This window comes from Rhincodon typus, unplaced genomic scaffold (genome assembly GCF_021869965.1).
Source record: "Rhincodon typus isolate 14 unplaced genomic scaffold, sRhiTyp1.1 hic_rhity00001112, whole genome shotgun sequence".
Taxonomy (NCBI): domain Eukaryota; kingdom Metazoa; phylum Chordata; class Chondrichthyes; order Orectolobiformes; family Rhincodontidae; genus Rhincodon; species Rhincodon typus.
The window spans coordinates 1,807-29,493 of record NW_025966750.1 but is presented as its reverse complement, the minus strand read 5'-3'; the positions used below and the strand labels follow the sequence as shown (position 1 = coordinate 29,493).

General features: G+C 41.1%; 1 protein-coding gene and 1 long non-coding RNA gene across 2 annotated transcripts; one reads left to right on the top strand and one right to left on the bottom strand.

Moving 5' to 3' along the window:
* The first annotated feature begins 338 nt into the window (after positions 1-338).
* On the top strand, positions 339-13,931 carry LOC109919415 (zinc finger protein 214-like). Its single transcript, XM_048592373.1, has 3 exons — positions 339-2,969; positions 3,514-3,579; positions 8,463-13,931. Exon 1 carries the CDS (start codon positions 649-651, stop codon positions 1,405-1,407), a length of 759 nt encoding a protein of 252 aa, XP_048448330.1. The 5' UTR covers positions 339-648; the 3' UTR covers positions 1,408-2,969; positions 3,514-3,579; positions 8,463-13,931.
* Positions 7,722-25,126, bottom strand: LOC125481178. The gene is made up of 4 exons (XR_007261243.1): positions 25,026-25,126; positions 10,448-10,629; positions 8,827-8,926; positions 7,722-8,050 (listed from the first exon to the last, which is right to left on the bottom strand). It is a non-coding gene; the product is annotated as an uncharacterized LOC125481178 (long non-coding RNA).
* Positions 25,127-27,687: the final 2,561 nt, after the last annotated feature.

The following is a 27,687-nucleotide window of genomic DNA, read 5'->3' as shown; positions in this document are numbered from 1 at the left end:
CCACTCAGGCAAATGTTTATTGTGCCTTGAAATAACAACCAATCGGTGCACTGAAAAGGTCTCCTGTTGAAACTTATTTTCTCATAAGATTTAGAAATGAGGTACCCACCGTATCATTTTCCACAGATATTGACACTGACCATTTTACACTTCTTTATTTCACATTTCCAGTTTTTAAGATGTCTATCTTTTTTACGTTGCTTTTCATATTTTGGCATTTAAACTTAACTTAATATGTCTTTCAGAAACATAACAAGTGAAAAATGAGTTGCACAAATTTTAGGAATCAAAATGTTGCCTGAATTTAAAACCAAACACAATGTGCAGTAAGGCATGTTGTGACTCCTGTGGGCAGTGTACCACAGGGCAATTGCACAGCCATCTTGCGCCAGGAAGCAGAAGAGAATCTGGTGACTTTAGATCCTAAACTGAAAATGATAGTTTTTGTAAACTCCTTTTTACAGGGGGTTACTCGATTCTTCAGGACCTGAATACCAGCAGCCTTTGAATGCGAAAGAAGTATTTCAATTAATTGTGCAGCCTGCAAAAGTATCATGCTATTCATAGCAAAAAGGAATATATGTGTTCTATTTGTGGATCAGTTTTCAACTGATTATAAGTCTTGGAGAAAGACAAGGCCACCCCAATATGGAGAAACCATGGAAATGTGAATATTGTGGGAAGAGATTCAGTTACCCATCCCAGATAGAAAATCATCGACGCAGTCACACTGGGGAGAGACCATTCAGCTGCTTGGCTTGTGGGGAAGAATTTACACAGAGATCTAGCCTTTTGACACACCAGCGAATTCACACTGGGGAGAGACCATTCACCTGTTCTGATTGTGGGAAAGGTTTTACTCAATCAGCCAGCCTTCGGAGACACCAGCGAGTTCATACTGGTAAAACGCCGTACACATGTTCTGTATGTGGAAAGGGTTTCACCCAGTCAGCGAACTTTCAGAGACACCAACGAATTCACACTGGAGAGAAGCCATTCACCTGCTCTGCATGTGGGAAAGGTTTCATTCAGTCATCTGAGCTTCTGACACACCAGCAAGTTCACACAGAGGAGAGACCTTTTCATTGCTCCGACTGTCAGAAGTGCTTTAAAAGTATAAAGCAACTTCTGGCCCATCAGCGCACTCACACTGGGGAGAGGCCATTCATGTGCTTAGTCTGTGGGAAGGGATTCACTCGTTCATCCACCTTGCTGACACACCAACAGGTTCACACTGGGGAGAAGACATTCATCTGCTCCGAGTGTGGGAAGGGATGCATTACTTCATCCCACTTACTGATACACCAGCGAGTTCACAGTGGGGAGAGGCCATTCATCTGTTTAGCATGTGGGAAGGGATTCATTCAGTCATCACACCTGCAGAAACACCAGAAAATTCACAAGTAACTGCAGGACATGAACTCTTCTGTTATTGCTGCTACTAATCACATCCAGGACTGTTCTAACAAGAGTTTTCCAATAACCTCTATAACTTAAATATTAATTTAAATATAATGGTGGTTAATGCATAATAAAATTTGGAATGATTGGTTGTTTGTGCATGGTCTTTTTTGTTATGTTAAAAGCAAATCAGCTGGTTGACATTTCCCTGCTCTTCAGTTGGCTCTTCCTCCTCACATCATGGACTCTGTTCCTGTTCAGTGCTGGAAGGGAGAAAATCTGTTTGTTTTCTGAAGCAATTGTGCTTTGATAATTGTATGGATCTACTTTTTACCATTGGAGTAATTTTTTTTTCCTTAACACAAATTTCCTACTACAGGCTGTTTGGAGGTATTTATCATGGAAAGAACCAGTATTTGTGAAATTTGATGCCATTGTTAGGTTTGGTCAAAGATTTGGTGTATGCTCAGTAGTGAGGATTTTCAGCGGAAATGTAACTGATAGGATCCGACAAACAAAGATTGTACTAGCTGCCTCATATGTGGCATCGTTGTATGACAGAAGACAACTCTGAGCTGTCTGTCACGGACAAGACTTGCCACTGCATGGAAGTAACAGAAACAGATGTGCTTAGGCTGCAATCCAAAGGGATCGGATCCAACGAGGACTGTGGGGTCTGTGAAAGAAGGATCATAGATTTGGTCTGTGGGAGAACAGAAGTAACGATATCGGGGAAATATCTTTTGGAGCTGGCAGGATAATTACAGAGATGCTGACACCATTGGAATCTAGCTTAATTCAGGTACAAAGTGCATTACTGTTGACAAGTAGTATCAAGTGGACATGGAGCTTGAAATGTGCAGGTCATGTTTGGTTCAGCCGCACAGTTTTATAAGCATTACTTTGAATTAATGAAGCATAACATCTGTCGTTTCAATTTTCTGGCCATCAATGTTGAGAGAATGCCTCTAAATCTTCTCTACCTGGCTACTGAAAATTAAAATGTACTAGAAGATTTGTTTGTCACCATGTTTGCATGTTCCAATTAAGCCCAGTACGGAAAAGAAATCCCCAGAGAGATATTCTGCTCGTTCATATACATGGAGGAAACTACAAAAATTGAAATAATGACATGTTGTGACTGGACAGTCTCTGACAGAATAGAATTTCATACAGAAGCAGATGGAACAGAAGTGATACTATCTTAAATGAATGAAAGAACTCATGCCAGCAGTTCAAGCATTCATATCGCAAAGTCAGAAACTAACTATTGATTCTGCAATTGACTGTACTGATGACATTTAGGTAGTATAATGGCTGCTGCTTTCTTGGCCTCCAGGAGCATGCTTAGATTGTTATAATTATGAAAAGTTCACATAAATCACGATCCAATCAACAGTGAACAAGGGAAAAGTAAACTTGAAGATGCTACCTTCAAACATGAGGGGAAGTGCTGTGGAACTACGTCAGATGAAAAAAAAATGCGCATATGAACTTGCTTCCAAAGAAGTGCCCAATAAAGGCTCCACAAAACTTGAGTCAGTGTGTATCAGTCAAAGAGAATTTGGGTAAATATCATCCTACTGGAAGAATGCTGTTAGGTGAAAAGTAAAAGTTCATCAAAAATAAATTGTTGAAATTAGCAGGAAAAAATTCATGAAAATGTAATGCATATTGGAGCTGAGAGATCAGATACACAATTTCTGTGAAAGCAATTTGTGAAAAATTATGTTCAAAGTTCCTGTTGGTTTTCAATGAGTAATTCTAAGTTGTGCAAGGTATCTTTGTTGTATAATACTGTAGATACTTACAATAGTATATGCTTAAAAGTTCCTGTTAGTATTTAGTTGTGCACATATATACATAAAGCATTTTTGAATAATATAGTAAAAGTTAATTTCAAAGTTCCTGTTATTATGTGAATAATTCGAAGTTTACAGTATTGAAAAATTACAAAAACAGCCTTGAAAGACATTCCAAGAATTTGAGGTTAAAATTTAATGGGCCAGACCTTCCAGTTAGCAACAGTGCTGTTGTGATTCTAGCTAACAGTAAGAAAAGACAATTACGAATTACAATTTTTTTTTTTTTTTTTTTTTTTGGTAACTGCAGCTGTCTTCCAATCCTGGGTGCAGCAGATTTAGGTGCTAGGACAGAAGAATGTGCAGTGTAGAAGAGGTGAGGTCACACCCCTTTTCCCTTTCCCACAACAGTTGTATGTTCTGTTCAATGATAAATACCTCAAAAACAATAAGAAATTTAGGGATGGAAGTGAGTGAGTTTGGGGGTGGGGGAGGCAAGAATGGGTAGTCAGGTTGGAGTGTTGGTCGGGGTGGGGATATTTTGTAATGGGAGTGGGGTAAGCTATTAATGACTGACTTACGACTTTCCAGTGAACTGTTCATATTGGTAGTACTTCACAGATCCAAAATATCCAATACAAAATTAAATATTGGAGAAATTTTCACAAAGCCATGTTTAATCTTCTCAGGCAGTTAGTGCACTTGCCATCTTACGGCTTCCATGGCATCCAGATGTGCAACAGCATATTACATCTTAAGGTATGCTGCTGTTGGTATCTGCAGATGTGGCCTTAAGTTTCCACGCTTCCCAGGAATTTGCAACTCCCAGCGTCTCTCCTAAATTATTACAAATATCATTATCCTGATTATTTCACATTTTGTGGATTAAATTGATTCCGGTATCTCCTATAAGTTGCCCTAGCACAACCCAAAAATTTAAGCCCCATGCCTCCAAAAATCACCACTAGTATTATGACCCCCTTCCTGGAATATTTCACAAACAATTCAGGTTCAGAATCACTTCAGAAATTTCTTCCCCAAACAAATTTGTATACTTCATAGATTCTTTACCTTTCCAACAGAGAATTTTTCTACAGATCAATGAGGGACAATATCCTATTATCCAAGCAGTAACTCTGTTACACAATGTGCTTGCCAAAGCCTGTTCAAACTCTGTTTATGCGGGTGCATGCATAAAATTCGTAATTAGCCAATCACTGCGATCTGACAGAACAGCCAGTAGGGCAATAAAGTCCCATTCAGCAACCATTTAGGGGGAGAAAAAGCATAGGTGATGTCAAGAGAACAGGGCAGGGGGAGCATGTGTTGCAGTAGAGAAGGGTGGAGCTTGGATTGTAGCAGTTCCTGATGAGAGCAGCAGGTGCAGAGGACCATTCTGACCCTTTGCACATATCTGCATGTGAAGTGCGCTGTTGCATCACAGTCAATGGGTAGTCAATGCATTAATAGAAACTTTGACATTATTAGTTTCAATGAAACATGTTTTGAAAAGGTTACACTTTGTTAAATAAGACATAACTGGGTTTTTAATGGTGCACGATATTCTAATTTAGTGCTAAACAGCACCCCTGTCCAAAAAATGAATTTTAATTTTGTAAAATTTCTCCCTCACTAAGAACATCCCCATTATTTTGAAAGTTTGATATTTTAGTTTCATCTTAATTTTAAAATTGATTTACTTTGTTACTTCTAATTTGAATTTCCAGATAATGATAATTGGTGTTTCCAACGTCCCCCATTTGCTGACTGTAAGAATACTTTAGTGTGATAGGCTGCTTGCCCTGCTTGATGACAACACCAGATTTGGCACCAAATTTTAACTTCCATCTAGAAAGGGGAAATACATGTTACCAAGCCTTTCTGGATCTTTGTAAGCTTTCAAGGGCAGTGGTGATCACTGTTTCTTCATTGCTGACCAAAAAATATTGCCCAGAATTTTCTGTCCAATTTGCTCTGCTGTTCCACAAGCTGCTGTATATTATTATCCCAGGGACTGACTTGCTATTCAAATTCGTATAAATGGTGGTGGTGTGGAGCAAAGACAAACCGACAGGAGAGGGGCAGCGTTTAATACCTAGTATAAGCTGCAAGGACTGAGTAAAAACCTGAAGGTTCCATGTTTACAACTGCAAGAGTTTTTTTCTTAGGAACAGGCCCAGGTTAATGGTTCCCATCACAATCCAATTGTTTCACCTCTGGGATATGGTAGGGTCGAGTCAGACTGCCAGGATGCTGCACGGTTGGGTAGACAGGTTGGCTTGAGGCAAATCCCCAGGATATAGCTGGCCTCTCTCAGCTCACTGTGCGCTATCTTGATTTGATCCTTAACCTGTCACCACAGAAGCTTGGGCTGGCAAGCGGCCTGGCCTCTGGCCCAGGATATGCCTCCAACACCTAGACATTGTTAGTTGCCATCACCATAGACTTTGCCTCCTGCTCTATCATGGTAACAATTGGTAACAATTACTGGAAGATGAACATTTGCTAGTCCCCTCTGTCCTACAACACAGCATGGTCTCTAGTCGTCTCGGACTTCCCTGTCACTGGGTGCAAACCTAGCTTAACCGTTGTTGTTGGTGTACGATGATCACCCTGTATTCAAAGAATACACGTGCAGGTATCTTCTACCCCAACCTGTCTCCGTGCACTCGCCATAAACTCACCCAAATGAATTTCATAATCTTTAAACGTCAGGACCCCATTAGACCAGAGAGCATCTCACCCATTTTCAGATTTTCATCATTGCTGACTTTTTTTTTTAGTTTTTCTTTCCGTCTCATCACCTTATATTAATGTTATTTTTCTTTTCCTACAGTACATTGAATAATCTATTATACTCTTCCTGGTTTAGACTCAGTAGGGATTCTTCGGTCTGTTTGGCATATCTACCTTATAATTGCTTGCCTTATTTGCACAGGTCACGTCTGCAAGTGAAAATGTTGCACTGTTTCATTTCTGTAATTACTGCAAATATCAGTGTAAAATTTCATTGCACACGAGTATGTGAAAAGTGTAACTTGCTGCCTACACCATCCGTTCTGACCACAAAATCTGGGCCTGTGGCCAAATATATAATACCATCTATATATGTTTGTTTAATGTGTGCGTGCATGTATTTGATATTGATCTCTCCTCTCTTTAGTAGATTTCTTGACTCTGCTTTATCCTGGGTGGCTGTTTTGCAGTCATGCAAGTTTGGAATATACCCTATGACTTTCAGACAGATAGTGTTAGGATCTGTATTGACTGACTTAATAATGTACCATAGCGTGCAGAGCTGGGCTGAGACGTGGCAGATGGAGTTTAACCCTGAAAAGTGTGAGGCGAATCATTTTGGAAGGACAAATTTGAAAGCAGAATACAGGGTTAATGGAAAGATTCTTGGCAGTGTGGAGGAGCAGAGGGATCTTGGGGTTCATGTCCAAAGTTCCCTGAAAGCTGCCACCCAGGTGGATAGAGTTGTTAAGAAGGCGTATGGTGTGTTAGCTTTCATTAATAGAGGGATTGAGTTCAAGAGCTGTGAAGTTATGCTCCAGCTATATAAAACCCTGGTTCGGCCACATCTGGAGTAATGTGTCAAGCTCTGGTCGCCTCATTACAGGAAAGATGTGGAAGCATCGGAAAAGGTGCAGAGGAGATTTACCAGGATGTTGCCTAGAATGGAGGGAAGGTCTTACGAGGAAAGGTTGAGAGAGCTAGGGCTTTTCTCTTTAGAACAATGAAGGATGAGAGGTGACTTGATAGAGGTGTACAAAATGATCAGAGGTATAGATAGAATGGACAGCCAGAGACTTTTTCCTAGGGTGGAGGTAGCTATTACGAGGGGGCATAGTTTTAAAGTGAGTGGAGGTAGATATAGGGGAGACGTCGGAGGTAGGTTCTTCAGAGAGTGGTAGGGGCATGGAACGCATTGCCGGAGAGGGTAGTGGAGTCGGCCTCTTTAGGGGCATATAAGCAGCTATGAGATAGGCATATGGATGATAGTATAAGGTAGGAGTGGAGCTTAGATAGACCTTAGGTTTAGGGTAAAAATTCGGCACAACATTGTGGGCCGAAGGGCCTGTACTGTGCTATGTTCTTTCTATTTTTGTTTCAAAAGTGGCAACGTTTAGGTAGGGCACTGGACAGAATGGAAAGTTAAGAAGACATTTGCAGCATTGTGTGCCAACAAGAGGGAGGTTTGCTTACTCCCTTTGTTGGATACCTTTTGTCAGTTTAGAGAATAGGTAGTATGGGAGAGAAGTCTCTCCCATCTCCAAATGTGATGTGTTTCGAGTGGACAAATGTCAGCCTGCTTGACATGGAGTGATGTAGTGGTGTGAGGTTAGGATTACCAACTGTCTAGGATTGCCCTAGAAAATTCTGGAATTAAACATCAGTTGCTTGATACTTGTCATCAGCCAAAGAAAGGAATTATAGGTGCAAAAAAATTGTGCTATTTATTTCCTTTGAAGTGTTTAGTTGATTTAATTTTTAAAAAAATGCATAGATGGGGATAAAAGCTGTTGCAGTAACAGTCAAGATTCATTCAACTGCACAATGAAGAATGTGATTGCTTTCCAATTGGTATGTGAAATTGAAGGGCAGCTGTGTCAGTTGTCCACTGACAGGAATGCTGGGTAGTAGAATGCTATGAAGAAACATCCAGAAATATGTCCATTTTAAGTTGGCGACATTTACTTTTTGTTAAAATGCATTCACAGACTGTGAGTGCCACTGGCTATTTGTTGCCCATTCCAAACTGTCCTTGAGAAGACGGTGGTGAGCCCTCTTCTTGAACCACTGTAGTCCTTGGGGTGTAAGTACACAGAAAAGACTTTCAGAATCTGAGAAAATTAGACAAAATACACGAGTTAACTGCATGCTAAATGCCATTCTTAATGCCCAATTTTGGACTCAGCAAAAAAAAAAACAGCAACTGTGATGGTGGTGCTGAATTGGAGATTCAGAGGCTTGGAATGCTTTTGTCAATTTCACACAGGAATTACTCCATGTTCATTGTAACCTGTGATTTTATCTTGTGAACCCCAAAAAGTACAGTATTGTTGATGGAATGGTGGGGTGGTGGAGGGAGTATAAAGAAAGTTGTATTGTGAGGCCACAAGCATAAAATGAGTCAGGGAGACAACTACTTAGAGGGTACAAAGAGGGGAGAGTCTGGTTTGCAGAAGGCAGCCAACAGAGGGACAATTGTTGATGCATTTGGTGTTTTTCATATGCATGTATCTCAAATCATAGGAGAAACATCACCAATGGCGTCTTTACAGGATTCTCCAAATGCGATGACAAAAACAAAAAGGTCCAACAGCAGAACATCTACATCTGCCTGACACCAGACTCCCAAAACAACTCCTTTACTCAAGAATTCAGTTGTGGCAGGAGATTCCCAGGACGATGGGAAAATGCTATAGCGATGTCATAAACCATCTCTGAAGCAGTCAAACATGCAAATCCCTGACTTGTAACTGACCAAAATAGAGTAGGTTCATTTAATAAAGCACCAAACATTGCAAGATTTCCTGCAGACGTGGACTGTAGATATAGGAGAGAACACTCAAACCTCCAAACAACTTATCTACTTGATCCTTAAAGTACCACCTACCTCACATGTGGTAGAGTTTGCAGTTCATACAGCAGATTTGTCAGCCATCTTAGAACTCACTAAACCAGTCGTAGCAAGTCATGTTCAAATGGAGGGGCTGCTTAAGAAAAAGGATAAGAGCCGTCTTTAACTTCCAGGTTTTTTTTGTTGAATTAAAACAAAATAATTAAGAAAAAGTGTTTAAAATAAATCAGACTGCACTATGTAAAAAGATCAATGTTTTCCAGGAGGCATGCCCTCAGATCCTCCAAAAAATGTTTGCATAAGGGAAGGTCATGGAGTAGTGGTAGTTTCACAGGACTAGTAATCGAGAACCCTTGGCTAACGTTCTGGGGACGTGGACTTGAATCTTACATGACAGATGGTGAAATTTGATTTTGATTAAAAAGCCAGACTAATAGCAAATATGTATCTACTGTTTATTTCTATAAAAAACCATCTAGTTCACTTTTTTAATTGCAAAAATATACATTTTTATGAATAATCCTTATGTCCATGGGTACCAAAGCAATTCTGTTAGTTTTTGCATAAGGAAAAACAAATATTGGAATTTGACATTCTCTGCAGTGCAAAACCAAAGGCATTTCCTACTTGTACAAGACAAGGTTTACATACATTTTGAGGTAAAGAGAGGTTCTGATAACAGAACAAACCCTCATTGTACTTCGGCAGAAAGATCTTAGACATTGGGTGGGAAATCTGTCATTCTTGAGGTCTTGCTTACATGTGACTCAAGAGCTAGGGCTATTTGGTTGAATTTTAACACTAGATATTTAGAAGTGAGCAATGAATGTTGGTCCAGTAAGTGGTGCCTATAACTCATTAACAAATAGTAAAATGGACAAAGTGCATATTGGGAAGTCTACTTGCACCTCTTCTAAACATGTTGGGAGCTATCCATGAAGATTTAACCTCATTTGCTCAAATATGGTTCCTAATTTTATGGTTTATTAACATCCCAATTTAAAATAAAGCCCAAAAAAGGACCATTAGCTGTGTTAATAAATTTATGGTACAGATTTCACTGAAAGTTGTCCACAGATTTTTTTCAGGCTTTTGAGAAGAGACCTGTTGTTCGGCATCTGATGCAGTGACCTACATGTGTGTAGAAGGGCTGGTAACAGCAAAACTTTAAACAGATTAAAGAATCCTAACTTTCTTAAAGTCCAGAAGATTTGCTAAATGTTCAGGCATCAATCCCATTTGCAGCAGCAAAGGTTGTTCAGCCATGACCTGATAAGAAGGACCCAAACAACCTGCCTCCAGGATCACTGGGCTATTCTATTCTATTCTAGCTGAGAGGCAGGAAGGCCCATCACCAGCTCAAGGTTAACATGACTGGCAGTGTTCACTGTGACAGCAGTGAGAGTGCCGCTGAATAGGGAGCAAGTAGATCATGACTATTGAAATAAATCACTAAAGTTAATGATGAAAGAGATATGGGACTGATAGCATCTGAAGACTAGTATTTAATCTGAGTTCTCTCCTGGACAGTAGACACAATGAGAGATCATTGCAATGACAGGCCTGTGCCCATAATGATCCAAGTCTTGTTTTCACCATGTAAAGGTCGGGTTAGCTGTAACTATCAGTCCACTGGCATATTGCATTGTGCTCTTACCTCTTGTAAGCTGCTGATAGATGGAAGCTTCAAGGGTCTGGTGACAAGTCTGCAGTTGCATTCTGTCCATTGGTGGATGGGTTCCCGACAGTGTACTCAGTCTGTTTCCAGGGAAAGCAGCCAGAGGTGAGATCATGTTTGCAAGTGAGACTGAAGTTTGTTGGTCACCAAGTCTATGCACACTTCGAAAAGAACATGAACATTTTCTAAGTCAGACATAACTTAAGACTGAAATCATGTTCAGAAAGTGAAAAACAAAATTGAGAAGGCAAAATGGAATTCCAAACAAATTAAAACAGAAAAGTTATTTTCAAATCACTACACTAATTGCACTGCAGGAGTGAGACTCCACAAAATCATATTGAAATTGTATTTTCAAGTTGTTTGGAAGTAATTGTGACTGGTCACAACATTAAAAGACATTTTTTGAAGTCTCCAGTGTGTAATTAAAAAGCAAGTATCTCAAACTCAATGCCTTAATGTAGATTTTAATGCATTGCCCAGTGAGGTGCTACTGTTGTAGATCCTGGGGAGGACTAGAATAACTTGGACACAACTTCTTGATTTCTGTGTGCAACTGCAGTTGTGAATGGATTGGAAGTTCCTGTCCAAATTACTCCATAACAAGAATGAGCACATCATAATTCTCTTTGGTAAAAAAAAACAGGCCTCTACGTTTGCTGTATATGGGGCAAAGATATCCAAATTGGACATTTGTTAGGCGTGAAATTTTCCAGCAAAATGCGTGTGACAGATCACACCTACTGAAACCGACAATGCCAATGAGAAATCGTGCAGATTTAGGTGAATAATGAACATTGATCATGCTCATTAAAGCAGATAAATGCCCAATGTCACACGAGTAAGTATTTGAGAGTGCATTTGTGGTATGTGTTTTACCTTTCCCTTTTACTGACCATCGTTTTTAGTCAAAAGGTGATTGAGTAATGTTTTCTCCTATTACTGCTCTAAGTGTCTGCCTCCCTCTGGCCGAGACTTTCCCTAATTGGTTACCCAGCCTATACTGATATAACTAACCGCAGGTAGGGTGCTCATGTGAATGCTGTAGTCGGCTTTAGCGCTGGCATCCGGAGGGAAGAATCAACAGCAATTCAATTTCCGGATTGCTATTCTGTAATCCTTGCGGAAATGCACGTATTTCTTTCTGAATCCTCAGCCAAATCTCTATATTTTGGTAAGATACACCTAAAAGCCTTGCCCCATCCGTTCTCTTAAGTCTCTTGCCTAAAAATGAAGAGGCTTGTAAACAAATAATTCAAGCAATATTAATGTCACACAAATTGAACTATAAAGTGTTTAATAATCCTATAGATTTTTACTCTTTTTCGACAAAACACGCGACCATATACAAACGTTCCAGAACTGTATGCTATGATTTGCTAGATATCTTAGTGAATATAAAGAACATAAAACACAGAAGTTATAAATGCATCATCGGTCCAGAGCTTTTGCTGCGTCTTACAGCTGGCTCATGCTATTGGGATCAATAATTCCCGCAAGTCAGGTTCTTCTTCCACCTCATTAATACTTAGCGTTGAAGTTGTAATTATATTTTGCAAGTAAGATTGGCATGACAGAACGTTAGGTCAGCATCGCCTCAGGAAGTCAGATGTTTACATTTCCACACAGAACGGAAAATCAAGGCGGGCTTGTAGAATTAGTCTTCGGCAATTTGATCTTCCCACATGTCCTGCAATGGAGCGATGCCGCTGGAGGAGTAGGTACAGTCAATTCCCAGTAAAAGGTAGCCTGTTTGTATTAAAATCACCTGTGCCAACAAGATAATGAATTTTTGAATGTGGGTGACTTCAAAACAGTACATCGTCTACATTAATGTAAGGAGCGTGGAGGAGGCTGTAAGTGCCTTTGCCAAAAACAAAGTTCCTGAAATTGTGAGCTATCAGTAACCTTGAAGAAAGCTATCCAAAAGCAAGGAGAGGATGGATCCTGTCGTGATTCCTGAGCAGGCTGTCAAAGTCATTTGGCAAAATGCCTCATCACCAGAACTTTCCAACTAGCACTGGCTGGTGATGAGAAAGGCATTACCTTTGAGATCCATTTCCTATGCATAGTCTGTCTGTGCCACTGCACGCTGCTCTTGAAGTGGCTGTGGGGGAGGTTAGAAACTATCATCCATCTCTGCTGGAATGTGCCTTTGCAAAGGAATTCTGGAGAAAGATACAGTAATTTTTGTTGAGGTTCATCCTAAGCAGCTCCATGACTCAGGACTTTGTGCTCTACAGTCTGTTCCCCAGGAGGCACCAAGACAAACATCAACTGCGCCTGGAGGACCATCAACGTGGTGAAAGATAGCCTTTGGCCTGCCCAAAACTTGTTGGTCTTCCAGAACAAGGAGTTGACCCCAATCGACTGTTGCAGACTGGCAAAATTCCAAGGTCAAGGACTACGTGCTGAGGGATGCACTAAAACTTGGGGCAGCTGCTGCCAAGGCAAAGTGTGGAGAAACCACTGTCTGAGGTCTTTCTGCCAAAGTCAAATGGGGGTCTGTTCAATTATCAGACCCTCCTGGTACTTCAATTATATGTTACTATAATCTTACACAAGTAAGAGCTGCCTTTGGTTTGTTTGTTGGATAGAGCTAAACGCCAATGTTTGTTTGTTTCTTCATATGCTGCCATACAGAATCAAACTGCTTTAGTGACTGTATGTCAATATAATATAAAGATATTTATATGAATAAAGTATATTTTTGAAATAAAAATAGACCAAAAGGATTTAGCAAATTCTGTGATGTTGCTGTCCCCTATTACTATGCCAATTTCACACTGGAGCTCTCCATGGAGAACTTTTGACATCCAGCAAAGGCAGAGCAGCCAACCAAATTGAGGAATTTTTGCAGGAAATCTGCAAATTCACTCTTTAATCATTTTACAGAAGGTACGATAACAATTAGGTCAAGCACAGAGTTAAAGGTAGAGATTAAGTTAATTTTACCTTTTATTTGTTGCAATATGAATTTTAAAAATATGGAATTTTTATATTGAAATATAAGGAACAGCATTCTGTATTTCTAAGGTTCAGCGAGGTTGTTTATAAATAATTGTGACTTAGAACACTTAAGAGTTAATTCAAGAAGTCCTAACTTATACATTGTTTTTTCATTTTCAATGAGAATAGAACTTAAAATATTAAAGTTAATGTAAAATTACTAGTCCTGTGCTGATTGCACCTGCAATGACTGCAACAGTCTTATTGTGCAGAGACAGGACCAGTGTCTCCAACAGAAACTTTAGGGTTTCCACACTTAGCCACACATATGCAGAGACCAGAAGTTGCTGTCATTAGTACATAATCTTGACAGCAATCAGCAACTAATTTTCCCCAAGTACAAAAAGTCAAATTCCAGGTCCATAGTGGATTCTAATTTCCTTCTCAGCATTTAGCAATGAAGCTGTGGTTATTGTCACTAGATATACTAACAAAAAACCTAAGTATATTCAGTAAATATTTTGCTTTTTATAAATTGTCTCTTTCCAAAGCAATAAACAAAATCATTTTTTTGACACTAATGGTCTATGTTTTTGCATGTTCATTTTTTTCAAAACAGATTTGGATCATTATCTTGAGAGATAATAGCAGTTGGAACAAGAGAAATATGTGCATGTGGTTGTTAAGTGCTATTTATCTCCATCCCCTACCACCCACCTCTTTATTGTGTCAGTTTAACTTAATTTCATTTAGTGGCAAAGCATCAACACCAACCTCATATGAAGCGTAAGCCCGAGCCCATCTACTGTTATGGATGTTAGCAAGGAGAATCCAGGTGCCTCTTCACAAGGTGAAAAGGCAAAATCAGAGACAGCCATTCGTAAGGCATTTCTCAAATGTTCTTTGGTAACAAATCTCCTAATGTCTTGTTTTTCAGCAGTATTAGTATTGGCATGAGAGAAGCCCATGGACCACAGGTAGGGAATGCTGCAAAGAGCATGAGAAGGCGTTGGAATGTGACAGTTGGCTTTGCTACTCATGAACTTTAGAGATAATAGCGGTCAACAAGGGAAATGTTCAGAGATAGTAGGAACTGCAGATGCTGGAGAATCTGAGATAACAAGGTGCAGAGCTGGATGAACACAGCAGTCCAAGCAGCATCAGAGGAGCAGGAAGGCTGACGTTTCGGGCCTAGACCCTTCATCAGAAATGGGGGAGGGGAAGGGGGTTCTGAAATAAATAGGGAGAGGGGGGAGGCAGATAGAAGATGGATAGAGGAGAAGATAGGTGGAGAGGAGACAGACAGGTCAAAGAGGTGGGGATGGAGCCAGTAAAGGTGAGTGTAGGTGGGAAGTTAGGGAGGGGATAGGTCAGTTCAGGGAGGACGGACAGGTCAAGAGGGTGGGATGAGGTTAGTAGGTAGGAGATGAGGGTGGGGCTTGAGGTGGGCAGAGGGGATAGGTGGGAGGAAGGACAGGGACAAGCTGGGCTGGTTTTGGGATGCGGTAGGGGGAGGGGAGATTTTGAAGCTTGTGAAGTCCACATTGATAGGGTTCCCAAGCAGAATATGAGGTGCTGTTCCTGCAACCTTCGGGTGGCAGCATTATGGCACTGCAGGAGGCCCAGGATGGACATGTCGTCTGAGGAATGGGAGGGGAAGTTGAAATGGTTCGCGACTGGGAGGTGCAGTTGTTTAGTGTGAACCGAGCATAGGTGTTCTGCAAAGCGGTCCCCAAGCCTCCGCTTGGTTTCCCTGATGTAGAGGAGGCCACATCGGGAACAGCGGATACGGTACACCACATTAGCAGATGTGCAGGTGAACATCTGCTTGATGTGGAAAGTCTTCTTGGGGCCTGGGATGGGGGTGAGGGGGGAGGTGTAGGGGCAGGTGTAGCACTTCCTGCGGTTGCAGGGAAAGTGCTGGGTGTGGTGGGGCTGGAGGGACTGGAAGGGAGGGAGGGGAGTGTGGAGCGGACAAGGGAGTCCGGAGAGCAGATAAGGGTGGGGAGGGAAAAATGTCTTTGGTGGTGGGGTCGGATTGCAGATGGCGGAAGTGTCAGAGGATGATGCGTCGGATCCGGAGGTTGGTGGGGTGGTATGTGAGGACTTCACAAATGTCAAAATCTCCCCTCCCCCTACCGCAACCCAAAACCAGCCCAGCTTGTCCCCACCTCCCTAACCTGTCCTTCCTCCCACCTATCCCCTCCTCCCACCTCAAGCCCCACCCCCATCTCCTACCTACTAACCTCATCCTGCCCCCTTGACCTGTCCATCCTCCCTGGACTGATGTATCTCCCCCCGAATTCCCCATCTACACTCACCTTTACAGGCTCCATCCCCACCTCTTTGACCTGTCTGTTTCCTCTCCACCTATCAGCTCCTCTATCCATCTTCTATCCGCCTCCCCCTCTCTCCCTATTTATTTCAGAACCCCCTTCCCCTCCCCCATTTCTGAAGAAGGGTCTAGGCCTGAAACGTCAGCCTTCCTGCTCCTCTGATGCTGCTTGGCCTGCTGTGTTCATCCAGCTCTGCACCTTATTATCTCAAGGGAAATGTTCATGTGTAGTTGTCAAGTATGAACTCTGTAGGGTGAGTATAACTGTAAAAATGTCATACACCAACTTTATAGAAGCTTGGTGACACTGTATCTGCCATACTCTACAGTTTTGATCCCCTTACCCAATAAAAGATATATTTGTCACAGAGGAGTACAATGGAGGTTCACCAGATTAGTTCCTGGGATGGCAAGACTGCCCTGTGAGGAGACTGCCCCTGTATTTGTGAGAGTTTAGAAGAATAAAAGGTGATGCCATCGAAACTTAATTTTAAAGGGGTAGACAGTGTAAGTGTAGGAAGGATGGTTCCCCTTCTTGTGGAGTTTAGAATCAGACAACACACTCTTAGAATAAGGGGCAAGTTATTTAGGACTGAGGGGAGGAAGAACTTCTTCATGTAGAGGGTAGTGAACCTTTGGAATTTTTTACCCTGGAGGTATTTTGAAGCTTAGTCATTACATTTCTTCAATGCAGAAACTGATTGATTTCTAGGTATCAAAAAAAATCAAGGGATTTGGGGATAGTACAAGGAAATGAAATTGAGGTAGATGATTTTGAGTGGTGGAGCAGGTTCGAGAGGCTGAATGGTTTATTCCTGCTTCTCTGTTCAACCATAGTGTTACTTACAATTGTACATGTCACACCACTAAACTCTCACATAGGCTACCTGGACATATTGCCAACACAATTGTTGTTGCAGTGAAACCATAATTTTGTGAGGTATTACTGGAAGGAAATAGTCACGGGAAATTTGTTTAGCTAAAATAGTAGCTGGAATATTTTGAAAACATAACAGGAAGAATTGATGAGGGCAACATTGTTCATGTTGACTGTATACATGGATGTCCAAAAAGTGTTTGATACAATGCCCACAACAGACTTGTGAGAAAAGTTATAGCTAATGAAAGAAAATTCTAAGTAACAATATGGATACAAAATTCAGAGTGCCTATTGGCAACACCAAAATGACCAGCAAAGATGGCCACCACTTACACAGGTGGCAATGATGTCAAACTGCCATGACAGAAGCTGCATTTTTGCATGTGCATGTGATGTTGCTGCGTCCAAGAAACCGTTATCACCCTCCCTTCACTCACAGCACCGGTGTCTTGCTCTTCTGTTCCCTGCCCTGCAGTCTCCCACTCCAGCTTTCAGCTCTGCTGTCTACGCTCCACACTCTGGGGGTAGGGATTCCGAACAATCAGAGCTATGCTCTCCCGCTCCCTATGTTCACCTTCCTACCCTGCTGTCCTGATCTCGACTCTTCTCTTCCTTCCCCTTCCACTCTCCCACTCTGCTAAGCCCTAACCCTCCATCCTCCTGTTCCAAGCCCTGATTGTTCACCCCCACTATCTTCCACTCCCTACTCTGTTTGTTTTCCCCCCATTCCCAATTCTACTTATCAGTGAAGTCATAGGCACTATTGATACATGGACAATGAGTATGACCCCTTCTGTTGCAACACCAATAAATGCAGTGTACCACATTTGTGGAGTACAAGAAACAACAACATATGTTTTTTTGAGCTGGAGGAATGTTTAAGCTGGAATATCCCAGGTATCACTATTGAAGCCCCTGTTTTCCTGATATATACTAATTTCCTGGACCTTGGCATATAGGGCACTATTTCACAATTTATTTCTGATTAAAAAGAAAAAAATCTGATTCATTATGAATTGCGACGAGGAATATTTACAATGTAAAAGTATATTGACAAGTTAGTTAAATGGCAGGTAGATGGCAAATGAAGCTCCATATGGGAAAACATGAAGTTGTTCAGTTTGTAAGGAAGATCACGAAGAGGTAAAAGAAACAAAAAGTGCAGGAGCAGAGGAACATGAGTGTATATTTACATAATCCATTAAAGGTGACAGGACAGGTTGAGAACACAGTTAATAAAGTATATAGTACCCTAGACTTCATTAATAGGAGCATAAAGTACAAGAACGAGGAGATTGCATTGAACTTGTATAAGATAGAAGTTCAGTCTCAGCATATTGCATCCTATTTTTGGCATTTCACTTTAGGAAGGGTGTGAAGAATTAAATGGGTGCAGAAAAAATGCATGAAAATGGTTCCAAGGATGTCAGACTTCAGTTATATAGATTGACTAAAGATGCTGGGACTGCGTTCCTTTGAGAAGAAAGGGCTGAAAGGAGATTTGATAGAGATATTCAAAATTTTGAGAGGCAGAATAGATAGTGAGAAACAGTTCCTCTTCATCAAAGGAGCAAGAATGAGAAAGCACATATTTAAAGTAATTGGCAAAAGAAGTGAAAGCAATACGAGAAAAAAAAAGCAAAATACTGTGGATGCTGGAAGTCTGAAGCAAATGCAGAGAATGCTGGAGAAACTCGTGATCTGGTAGCATCTGTGAAGAGAGAAATAGAGTTACGATTCTTCAGTTTTGAAATGATATCAGGCTCAAAACGTTAACTCTGTTTCCGTCTTCAATATGAGAAAATACTTCTTGATGCAATAGCTGATTAGTGTTTGGACGCTGGGTGAAGCTTTTAAAGAGAAAGCAGTTGTAGTTGTGATCAAAAATCTCTTAAATCTGAATCAGCAATGAGAGATGTGCTCAAAATTGTTGGAGGTATTTTCATGTTTCTCCACTTTTTACTGTAATAGATTGCAAAAAATAAGAATGGTTGTTAATTTAAGGAAAGAATTTTAAAATTGCTGAACACCAAAATTCACTGATGAAACAAATCCCACGAGGTCTTTAGTAACTACTCAAGGCTTAACATTTCATTTGAAAAACATCTCAAACAGTTTCCCTTTACAGTGTTAGCTATTTTTTTTGCAAATATGAAATACCTTTGTTATTTTAATAAACATTAACCCATTAATTCCAACAGGTTTTAATACAACACATTTCCACAGTATACTTTCTTGTATAAATCTGCTGCACTATACAAGTAACTTAAATACATTGTTAAAAAGGTTCCACCCTAGGGATTTAACATAATCTAGGCTTGACTGGTGCCATTGGCACCCACTTTAGTCGATGGCGGCGGCTGCTGCTCCTCATACTTTCTCACCCTTATTTACTTAAACCTTACCCTTTACTTAAGCTTTATTATTATTCTCTCACCAGATTGAAAACGCTAACTCTGCTTTCCCTCCACAGATTTTCTCCAGCAGTTTCAGATCTTCAGCGCCGGCAGTTCTTTGATTTACATTATTATTCTCCTAATTATTTCCTCTCTCTCCGTCTCCCCCATTTTGCTTTTATAAACCTAGGAACTGGGTAGAGGCTTGTAAATTCACAAGGGGCATGAATAGGGTGAATAGACAAGGTCTTTTCCCGTGGATAGAGGAGTCCAAAACTAGAGAGCGCAGGTTTAAGGCGAGAGGGAAAAGGTTTAAAAGGGGCCTAAGGGGTAACTTTTTCACGCAGAGGGTGGTACGTGTATGGAATGAGCTGCCACAGGAACTGGTGAGACAGGTACAATTACAACATTTAAAAGGCATCTGGATGGGTATATGAATAGGATGGGTTTAGAGGGATATGGGCCAAATGCAGGCAAATAGGACTAGATTAATTTAGGATATCTGGTCGGCATTGATGAGTTGGACCGAAAGGTCTGTTTCTGTGCTGTACAACTCTGTGACTCTATGACACTTCAGAACAGTGCTAAATGAGCAATTTTGTAAACTGCATTTATTGTCACTGCAACTGCAGGGGATGTACTCACTGCTTGTGTGGTGTTGCATCTGTTGGAGATGCTGTTTTTGTACTGGAGGATAAATTTTCTGCTCTCTCTGCTGGACTTAAAAGTTTCCATGGCACTGTTGCAAAGATTAAAGGAGTTCTCTCCAGTGTACTAACTGATATCTATGCAGCAGTCAAACAAAATTATCTGATCACCATGACATTTCTGCCTGGGAGTCTCCCATGTGCAAATTGTCTGCTAGGTATCCTACTTTACAATAGCTCAAAAGTATTTGAATCTAAGGTGTTTGGAGATACGCAGAAGTGATATATTTGATTCACTATGGGGTTGCTTTAGCTCAGTTGGCTGGATGGCTGATATGGGTGCTAACAGGGTGGGTTCAATTTCTACTACCAGCTGAGGTTGCAATGAAATTTTCCTTCTCTGACCCTCAGTTCTAATGAGAGAACTGTCCTAATGTCTGGAAAGATTATGGCTACTTCACCTTTATTCACCTGCAAATAATAACTTTCTCTTCTAACCTGTTGAGTTTTCTGCCACATTTTAATTAATAGCATCTTCAAAGTTCTGTTTATTTTTTTAAAAAAGGAAAAATCACTGTATCCCTGTAAGTTCTTTAGAACTACTGTTGGGTCAAAAAGAAAATGCAATCAATCTGTCTGATACCAAAACATATCTAATAGCTGCTCAACAGGAAGGTAGGAAAAACATTCAAACACCAAATGTACCTGTGAGACATCAATTTATAAGCAATATATAGGCAAAACACTCCAGATGCTACAAATTCAAAACAAACAGAATACTGGAGAAACTCGGTAGATCTAACAGCATCTGTGGAGAGAGAAAGAGAGTCAACATTGAGTCTGGTATTTGTTTTTCAGAACAAACAACTATTTCTCTCTCCACCGATGCTGCCAGAACTACTGACTTTCTCCAGCATTCTCTGTGTTGTTTTATAAATGTGAACTCGTTGGGCTGATTGTGTACATATTTTTTAAAAAAATTGTTCATGCAATGCAACCACCAGTGGCTAGGTCAGGTGAAGGTGGGGCAAAAATCCCCATCAGTTTTTGGACATACCCTGGACTTAAAACTCTCTGAAGACAGAAGTTGTGGAAATTACATTGGAGTAAATTCACTGAACTTTTGGGACTCCAGAAAGCATGGGCTACAAAGGCTGGTTGGGACAGACTGGGGAAGACGCAAGCCCAGGGGCAGATGTCTGGAACAGGGGTTAGTTTGCAGAAACTAAAAGACCCGTTCATGCTCCAGCTTAAACAGTGGAAGCCAGACTGTAGGAAACAAACAAAACCTTGGACCTTCTGGAGCCTACAGAGATACAAAGCTATTCAATTTTCCAGCCAGTGCTCAGGCACAGAAATACCAAACGTTCCACACCATTGTGCTATGTGCAAACCTGTTCCACCTTTGGATGTAAAAACATTCACACCACTTTTCAAACCTGAATGAATACCAATCCAAGGGAAATACTGGACATTCCAAAACCATTCACCTTAAATCAAAAAACCATTCACACCTACTCCAGTGATCATGAAGTTCATTCAGCCCCGACAGGAGGAACAATAGCCCAACAGATTAGGTGGGAGATAAGGGGACCCGCAGTTGGGTACAGCTGGACCCCCTGAGCCCAGCTCTGGGCACTGTGATACCAGCAACATGCCCCGATTCCAACCCGGTGTGGGCTCCGCAAGGGGAGTTCGAGAGTCCGAGCAAGAAGTAGACCTCGCTCACGAAGGAGAGCGGCCTTCACAACCACTAAACACCAGCAACTAACCACAAACCTCCACTCAATGCCTAAAGGCGACAGAAGGCATCCAGAGATACAAGACACTGATCAGGGCAACACCAACAACATCCACCACCATCCAAACCAACAACCCACTCGCAAAGATCACCAAGAAAAGAAAGAAAACCCAAGGTACTCACTGGTCTGGTCCAATGTGTCTAACCACATCAGCGGTTTATGGGGAGGTGATAGCCTAGTGGTATTACCGGTGGATTGTTAATCTAGAGACCCAGGTAACGCTCCGGGGACCTGGGTTCAAATCCATGGTAGATGATGGAATTTGAATTCAATAAAAATATCTGGCCATGAAGTCGTTGCTCATTGTCAGAAAAAAACCCATCTGGTTCACTATTGCCCTTTTGGGCTGGAAACTGCCATCCTTACCTGATCTGGCCTCCATGTGACTCCAGACCCACAGCAATGTGGTTGACTCTCAACTGCCCTCTAGGCAATTAGGGATGGATAATAAATGCTGCGTGGTCAGCGACACCCTCATCCTGTTAATGAATTAAAAAAAAAGCAGATACCACCAGACTGACTGTTATCGGAAGTCGCGGCCCTTTACGGAGTCCCAGCTATGGCAAAAGACTACAGATAAGGCCCTGTCAAAATTGTGTTTCACTCCAGGGGCAAGCTTAAGGTCATGGAGACCTTTTAAACCAGCTTGGCTAGTCTTAGATAGGGGAAGGTGGGATTCAGGGTTAATGATGTAGGGCACCCCTCAGGAAGGGAAGTGGAATAGGATTTAAGGTCAGCAGGTAATCTCTCTCTAGCATAGGTAACAGCCACCCACTGTATCAAATCTTGGCTGTGAAGCTTAACTGGAGGCCAAGTTAACTGGGAGACCAGTCTCAGTCAGAATAGGCAGGTCTTGATATTCACTTTCTTGTTTTCTGTAAACATATTCAATTTGCTGTTTTTCAATAAATTATTTTTTGCCTCTGAAGCATCTGCCTTCTGTGTTTTCCACCACACCACATTCCACTACATAAGCCCAGTGTCAGAACCAGGGGGCTAGTAAACGTAAACCAGGCAGCACTCCCTACATAGGACTGATTGCCCCTGCCTAATTTCCCAGAGGGCACTTAAGAGTTGACTACATTGCTGTGCGTCTGGAGTCACAATTAGGCCAGCAGATATCCTTTAAAGTACTTTAAAAAAAAAACCAGACATTTTTTTAGAAACTGACAATTGACAGCGGTTACATGGTTAACGTGAAGCTAGCTCTACATTCCAGTTTGTGTGAATTTAAGTTTCACCATCATAATGGGGTTTGACCTCACGTCCCTAGAACATTATGCTGGTGTACTAGATTGGGTGGAACGGTTAGCAGTGCTATCTCACAGTCCTAGGACCTGCGTTTGATTCCAGCTTTGGGTGACTGCCCATGTGGAGTTTGCGTGTTCCCTCCGTGTCTGTGTGGTTTTCCTCACACAGTCCAAAGATGTTCAGGTTAAGTGGATTGGCAATGCTAAATTGCCCAGTTGTGTCCAGAGATGTGCAGGCTCGGTGGATTGGCCATGGTAGAATGAGCGGCTACGAGGATAGAGTGGGGTGCTGTTCAGAGGGTCGGTGCAGACTCGACGGGCCGAATGGCCTCATCCCGCATATTTAGGGATTCTATGCTTGTTAACTTTAGTGACATTATCACTCTACTACCAAATCCCCTTTTTGCGTTTGACACAGACTGTTTCTCTGGATTAGCTGCTGTGATGCATAGGCAAATCCGAATTCCTCACCAAGTGTTATTCCTGCTGCTATTTAACAAACACGCTCTTTCAGCGACAGACGCAGCGAGGCCCATAACTGATATCTCTTTCTAAAAAAAAAGCAACAAAATTATCCTTTCGTTAAACAGGTGTAAATTAACTGTGTAACTAAAGCGCACGCAAACTCCATATAAGGCTTCTTGTGGTGCAGCACCACTGTCCCTACCTCTAAGCCACCTGCTCCGGAGATATGTCATAATATTTCTGAATAGATTGGTTAGAAAATACGTCCACGGTAACTCCGTGGGAATTAAACAGTGATTACTATAAAAGTCCATCTTCTCATCAGCTGTGACAAACGTTGCACTACAGAAGGGAGCCACTAGATGGGGTTGAAATGCGTGTCATCCATATTCATAAATGGATATCATTATGAAACGTGCTTATTTGGCTCAGCTCCTCATTGGATCAAAACACTAATCTATGTAACTCCCACATCATGTACGAGAATAGAGATACCTAAGAAAACACCTTTCCTAAGTAACAAGGTGTAGAGCTGGATGAACACAGCAGGAAAGCTGACCTTTCGGGCCTAGACCCTTTCCTGCTCGGCCTGCTGTGTTCATCCAGCTCTATACCTTGTTATCTCAGATTCTCCAGCATCTGCAGTTCCTACTATCTCTGAAACACCTTTCCTAAGTAATTGAATTTATATATATAAATATGATATAAAATCATCACTTTCACCAATTTCGTGAAAGTTATTTTTATATTAGTTATAATTACAAGCATGTCATAATTAGAAACACAAAAAATGACCAACATACACTTTAGTTATGCAACAAGGGTAGAAGGATAGTGTAAAGGAATGGGCCTAATAAAATTCCTGTGGTTAGGCTGTAGATCAATTGTAGTTTAAGCTTTATTTTGCCATGATTGCCTTTGTTGTAAGAGGAGGGGCTGAAAATAGAAATACAAACAGGTTTAGGGTAGAGCGAAGGAACAATATCTGTAAAAGTTTAAAGCTGCGCCCCAGCAATACGCAGGGAGTAAAGCCCAAAATACACACAGGGAGCAAGTCCCAACAAATACGCACAGGGAACAAACTCTACGTACACCCATAGGGCGTAAACTCCACATGTACACAGAGCAATGCCCGAGATGCACTCAGAGGCAGCAGGCGGAAGACGCACAGGGGGAACGATACCTGAGATAAAAACACAGAGGAAGCAACACCCGAGTAACACAGACTGCAGCCACTGCTGATATCTAAGACAGAAGTGAAAGAAAATAAAGGAACTGGATGCGTGTACTTATATGTGAGAGCGAGGGAGAGACCAGCTGCTTCAGTGAGAACCACTCCAGAGGCAGGAAGGGTAGCGGCAGTGAGGGCGGAGACCGATGGGGCTAGCAACAGAGATTGTGAAGCCATGACAATCGTCTGAGCAGAGAGAGTCATTCGGCAGGGACTGAGCGATCTCTGTGTGTGTGTGTCACTGAACTCAGCAGCAACTCGAATAAAGAGCGGAGCTGCCGGAGAGGAAAGACATGGAAAAAATGACTGGGCAAATCAGGGAAGAATTAAGAGTGGAAATAGATTAAAAGCGTAAACGCTGGAGAGGAGACCTTTGAACAAGCTGGGAACTGCACTCACGAAGGAAGAGATAGAATATTGGTCAAAGTGGAACACTGCCCTTATCAGATTCTGTGACAGTGGACACTATCTGAAGATTGAGTGAGAGGATCAAGACAAAAGCAGGACTATTGGGGAGAATGAAAGACAGTGCTTGCCTGGATTAATCTCACAAAGCTTGATCCCAGCCCCCAAACGAGACAATACCCAGCACTAGCAGATACCTGTTCGCTTTGTGTGTTTCTGGCATGAGATGAAGTTCAGGAATGAAAGTATTTTAACAGCGCTCGTCCTGGGTACATTTCTTTCTATGTCCTGGTTCGCTTCCCGGCTGAATATGAAAGGTATGTGTGGCGTTTCTGTCTGGGCACATGGTACTCTGCAGTGGCTAGTCAGAGGCAGGTTGAAGTTGCACCCCAATAGATACAGGACACTACTTGACGATAGTTGGTACTCCCTTGTTTTGGAATGAAGCACAACTCCTATATATTGCACATTTCTCTACGTATTTCTGTGCGTTACACTGGAATCAAAAACCCAACAAGATTCATTGATTCCGATAGTAACAGGTGAAGAGTCCAAATAAAAATGCTGAGTTTGAATATAAACATCATTGGAATTACACTTCTGAGGTAAAGAGTTTGAGAATTTTTTTCAAACAAAAACCTTATTTATAGAATTTTTAAACTAAAAAGGACACTAGAAAACATCCAAATTGAATATTATGGAAAGTGCAATAAAACAAAACTTTTTTTATACTCTTGTATTGAATGGAACATGCTGTATAATTCTTGATATGAGCAATTTTCATTCCGTGTCAGGTAAACAGACCAAAGGCAATACATTTCAACTTGAATATTACCAAAAGTACAACAGAGTTCAATATTTCTCCATATACTACTCAGATTTGCCTCAATTCAACGGTGATATTCCTTGTCAGGCATACAGATCAAAGTTTCCACACGATTTCCAGTTCCTTGATATACACTGGTGAAACACGGTAGACAACGACCTTATTATTAGGTTAGATTTATATTGCCAGCTTGGAAACTCAAACTCATATAAAAAAAAGCCCTGAATGTCTTAGATCTTTGTGTCTTCTACTCTTCAAAGTCATACTTGTGCTACTGTTGTATTCACTTGGATGAATAGCATGAGCATGAAGTCCAGCAAGTCATCAATGATTTGTTTAGACCAGATTGAATGTAGATTCTAAGTGTAATTATTTCTCTCCCTCTCAGAGTACTTCTAACATTTTCCACTAAGTATTTACAGTTTTTTTTTAAACTTGTGACTTCCCAGAAGCAACCTCAGGGACATAGTTAATGATTTCAATAATTGAGTAAGAGTTAAACTTTATCATGCAAAAACTGCTTTGCATTGGAGGCAAATATAGCCAACTGAATGCAGCCCAAGAAACAAATGACCAAATACTTCTACATAGATGGAATAGCAGAAGTTTCAAATCTATTCCACAAGTAATAGCTGATGCTTGGTCAATTGTTCATTTTAAATCTGAGATTGATAGATTTCTGCTTACTGTTAAGTTACTCAGAGCCAGGCACAGATATTCATGTTTAGGTCAAAGATCAATCATGATCTTACTGAATGGTAAACAGACCTGAGGGTCTTGGAGACCTACTGCTGTGTCTATGTGAGATTTTGTTTGGAATTTCTAACATATCAGGATTTTTCACAGAATGCAAAATGGGTTAATTTTAACATGTTAGTATTTAAAACAATGTATATTTACAAACATTTATGTTAGAAAAGTGAAAGTAGTTATTATGCAAATAGTACTTTTTTCCTTCCAAAGCGTGTAATGAAAAGTGACAGTTTTGTACTTAATAAATGCCTCATTGTCATAGGAATCTCAGGCACTGATAGCTTGGACAGGATGATTTGGCAGTTTACTAAAATTGCACAAAGAGAAATAGACCGGTAGGCAAATCAGGTTCCGCAAGATTGGTCAGATTTTTAACAAAAGAAAAAAATTGCTGCAAGGCCAGTGCTAAATCCAAAAGAAGAATTCAAGAAGAGTACATAGGAACATGAGAACAACCCCTCAAGGCACTTCCACTATTCAATGAGATCATGGCTAACCTGTGGTCTAATTCCATTTACCTGCCTTCGGCACATATCACTTAATACCATTGCTTATCAAAATTGATCTATCTCAGATTTTAAATTAACAACTGAGCTAGCATTCGCTGGCATTTGTGAGAGAGAGTTTCAAATATCTACCACCCTTTGTGTGTCGAAGTACTTGCTAACATCTCTCCTGAATTGTCTGGCCTTAGTTCTTAGACTGTGCCCCCTAGTTCTAGAATGCCTAGTCAGTGGAAATAGAATATCGAATAGGACACCACAGCAATAAGCCCTTCAGCACACCATGTCTGTGCCGACCATGATGCCATTCTAAACTAATCCCATCTGCCTGCACATAAACCATTTCCCTCTATTCCCTGTCTGTAAATTGTTTACCTTTATCTACTCCACCTTTTCCTACTAATATCTTGAAGACTTTCCCATCTATGTTAGAGTTGAAATCTTTCATGAATCCAAGCTGGCTCTCCCTGATTAATTCAAAATTTTCAAGGTGCTCAGTTACCCCATCGATGATTATTGATTCCAACAATTTCCCCACCACAGATGTTAGGCTAAGTGTCTGTAATTCCCTGGTTTTCCTCTTCTGTCCTTCTTAAAAATTGGAGTAATGTGCAATTTTCCAATCCAATGGGATGACTCCTGTGTCTAGGGACCTCTGACAGGTTACAGTAAGGGCATTTACAATGTGCTCCCCTACTTCCTTTAATACCCTCAGATGAAAACTTTCAGGTCCTGCAGATATGTTACTCTTTAACTCCATTAATTTCCTCATTATCA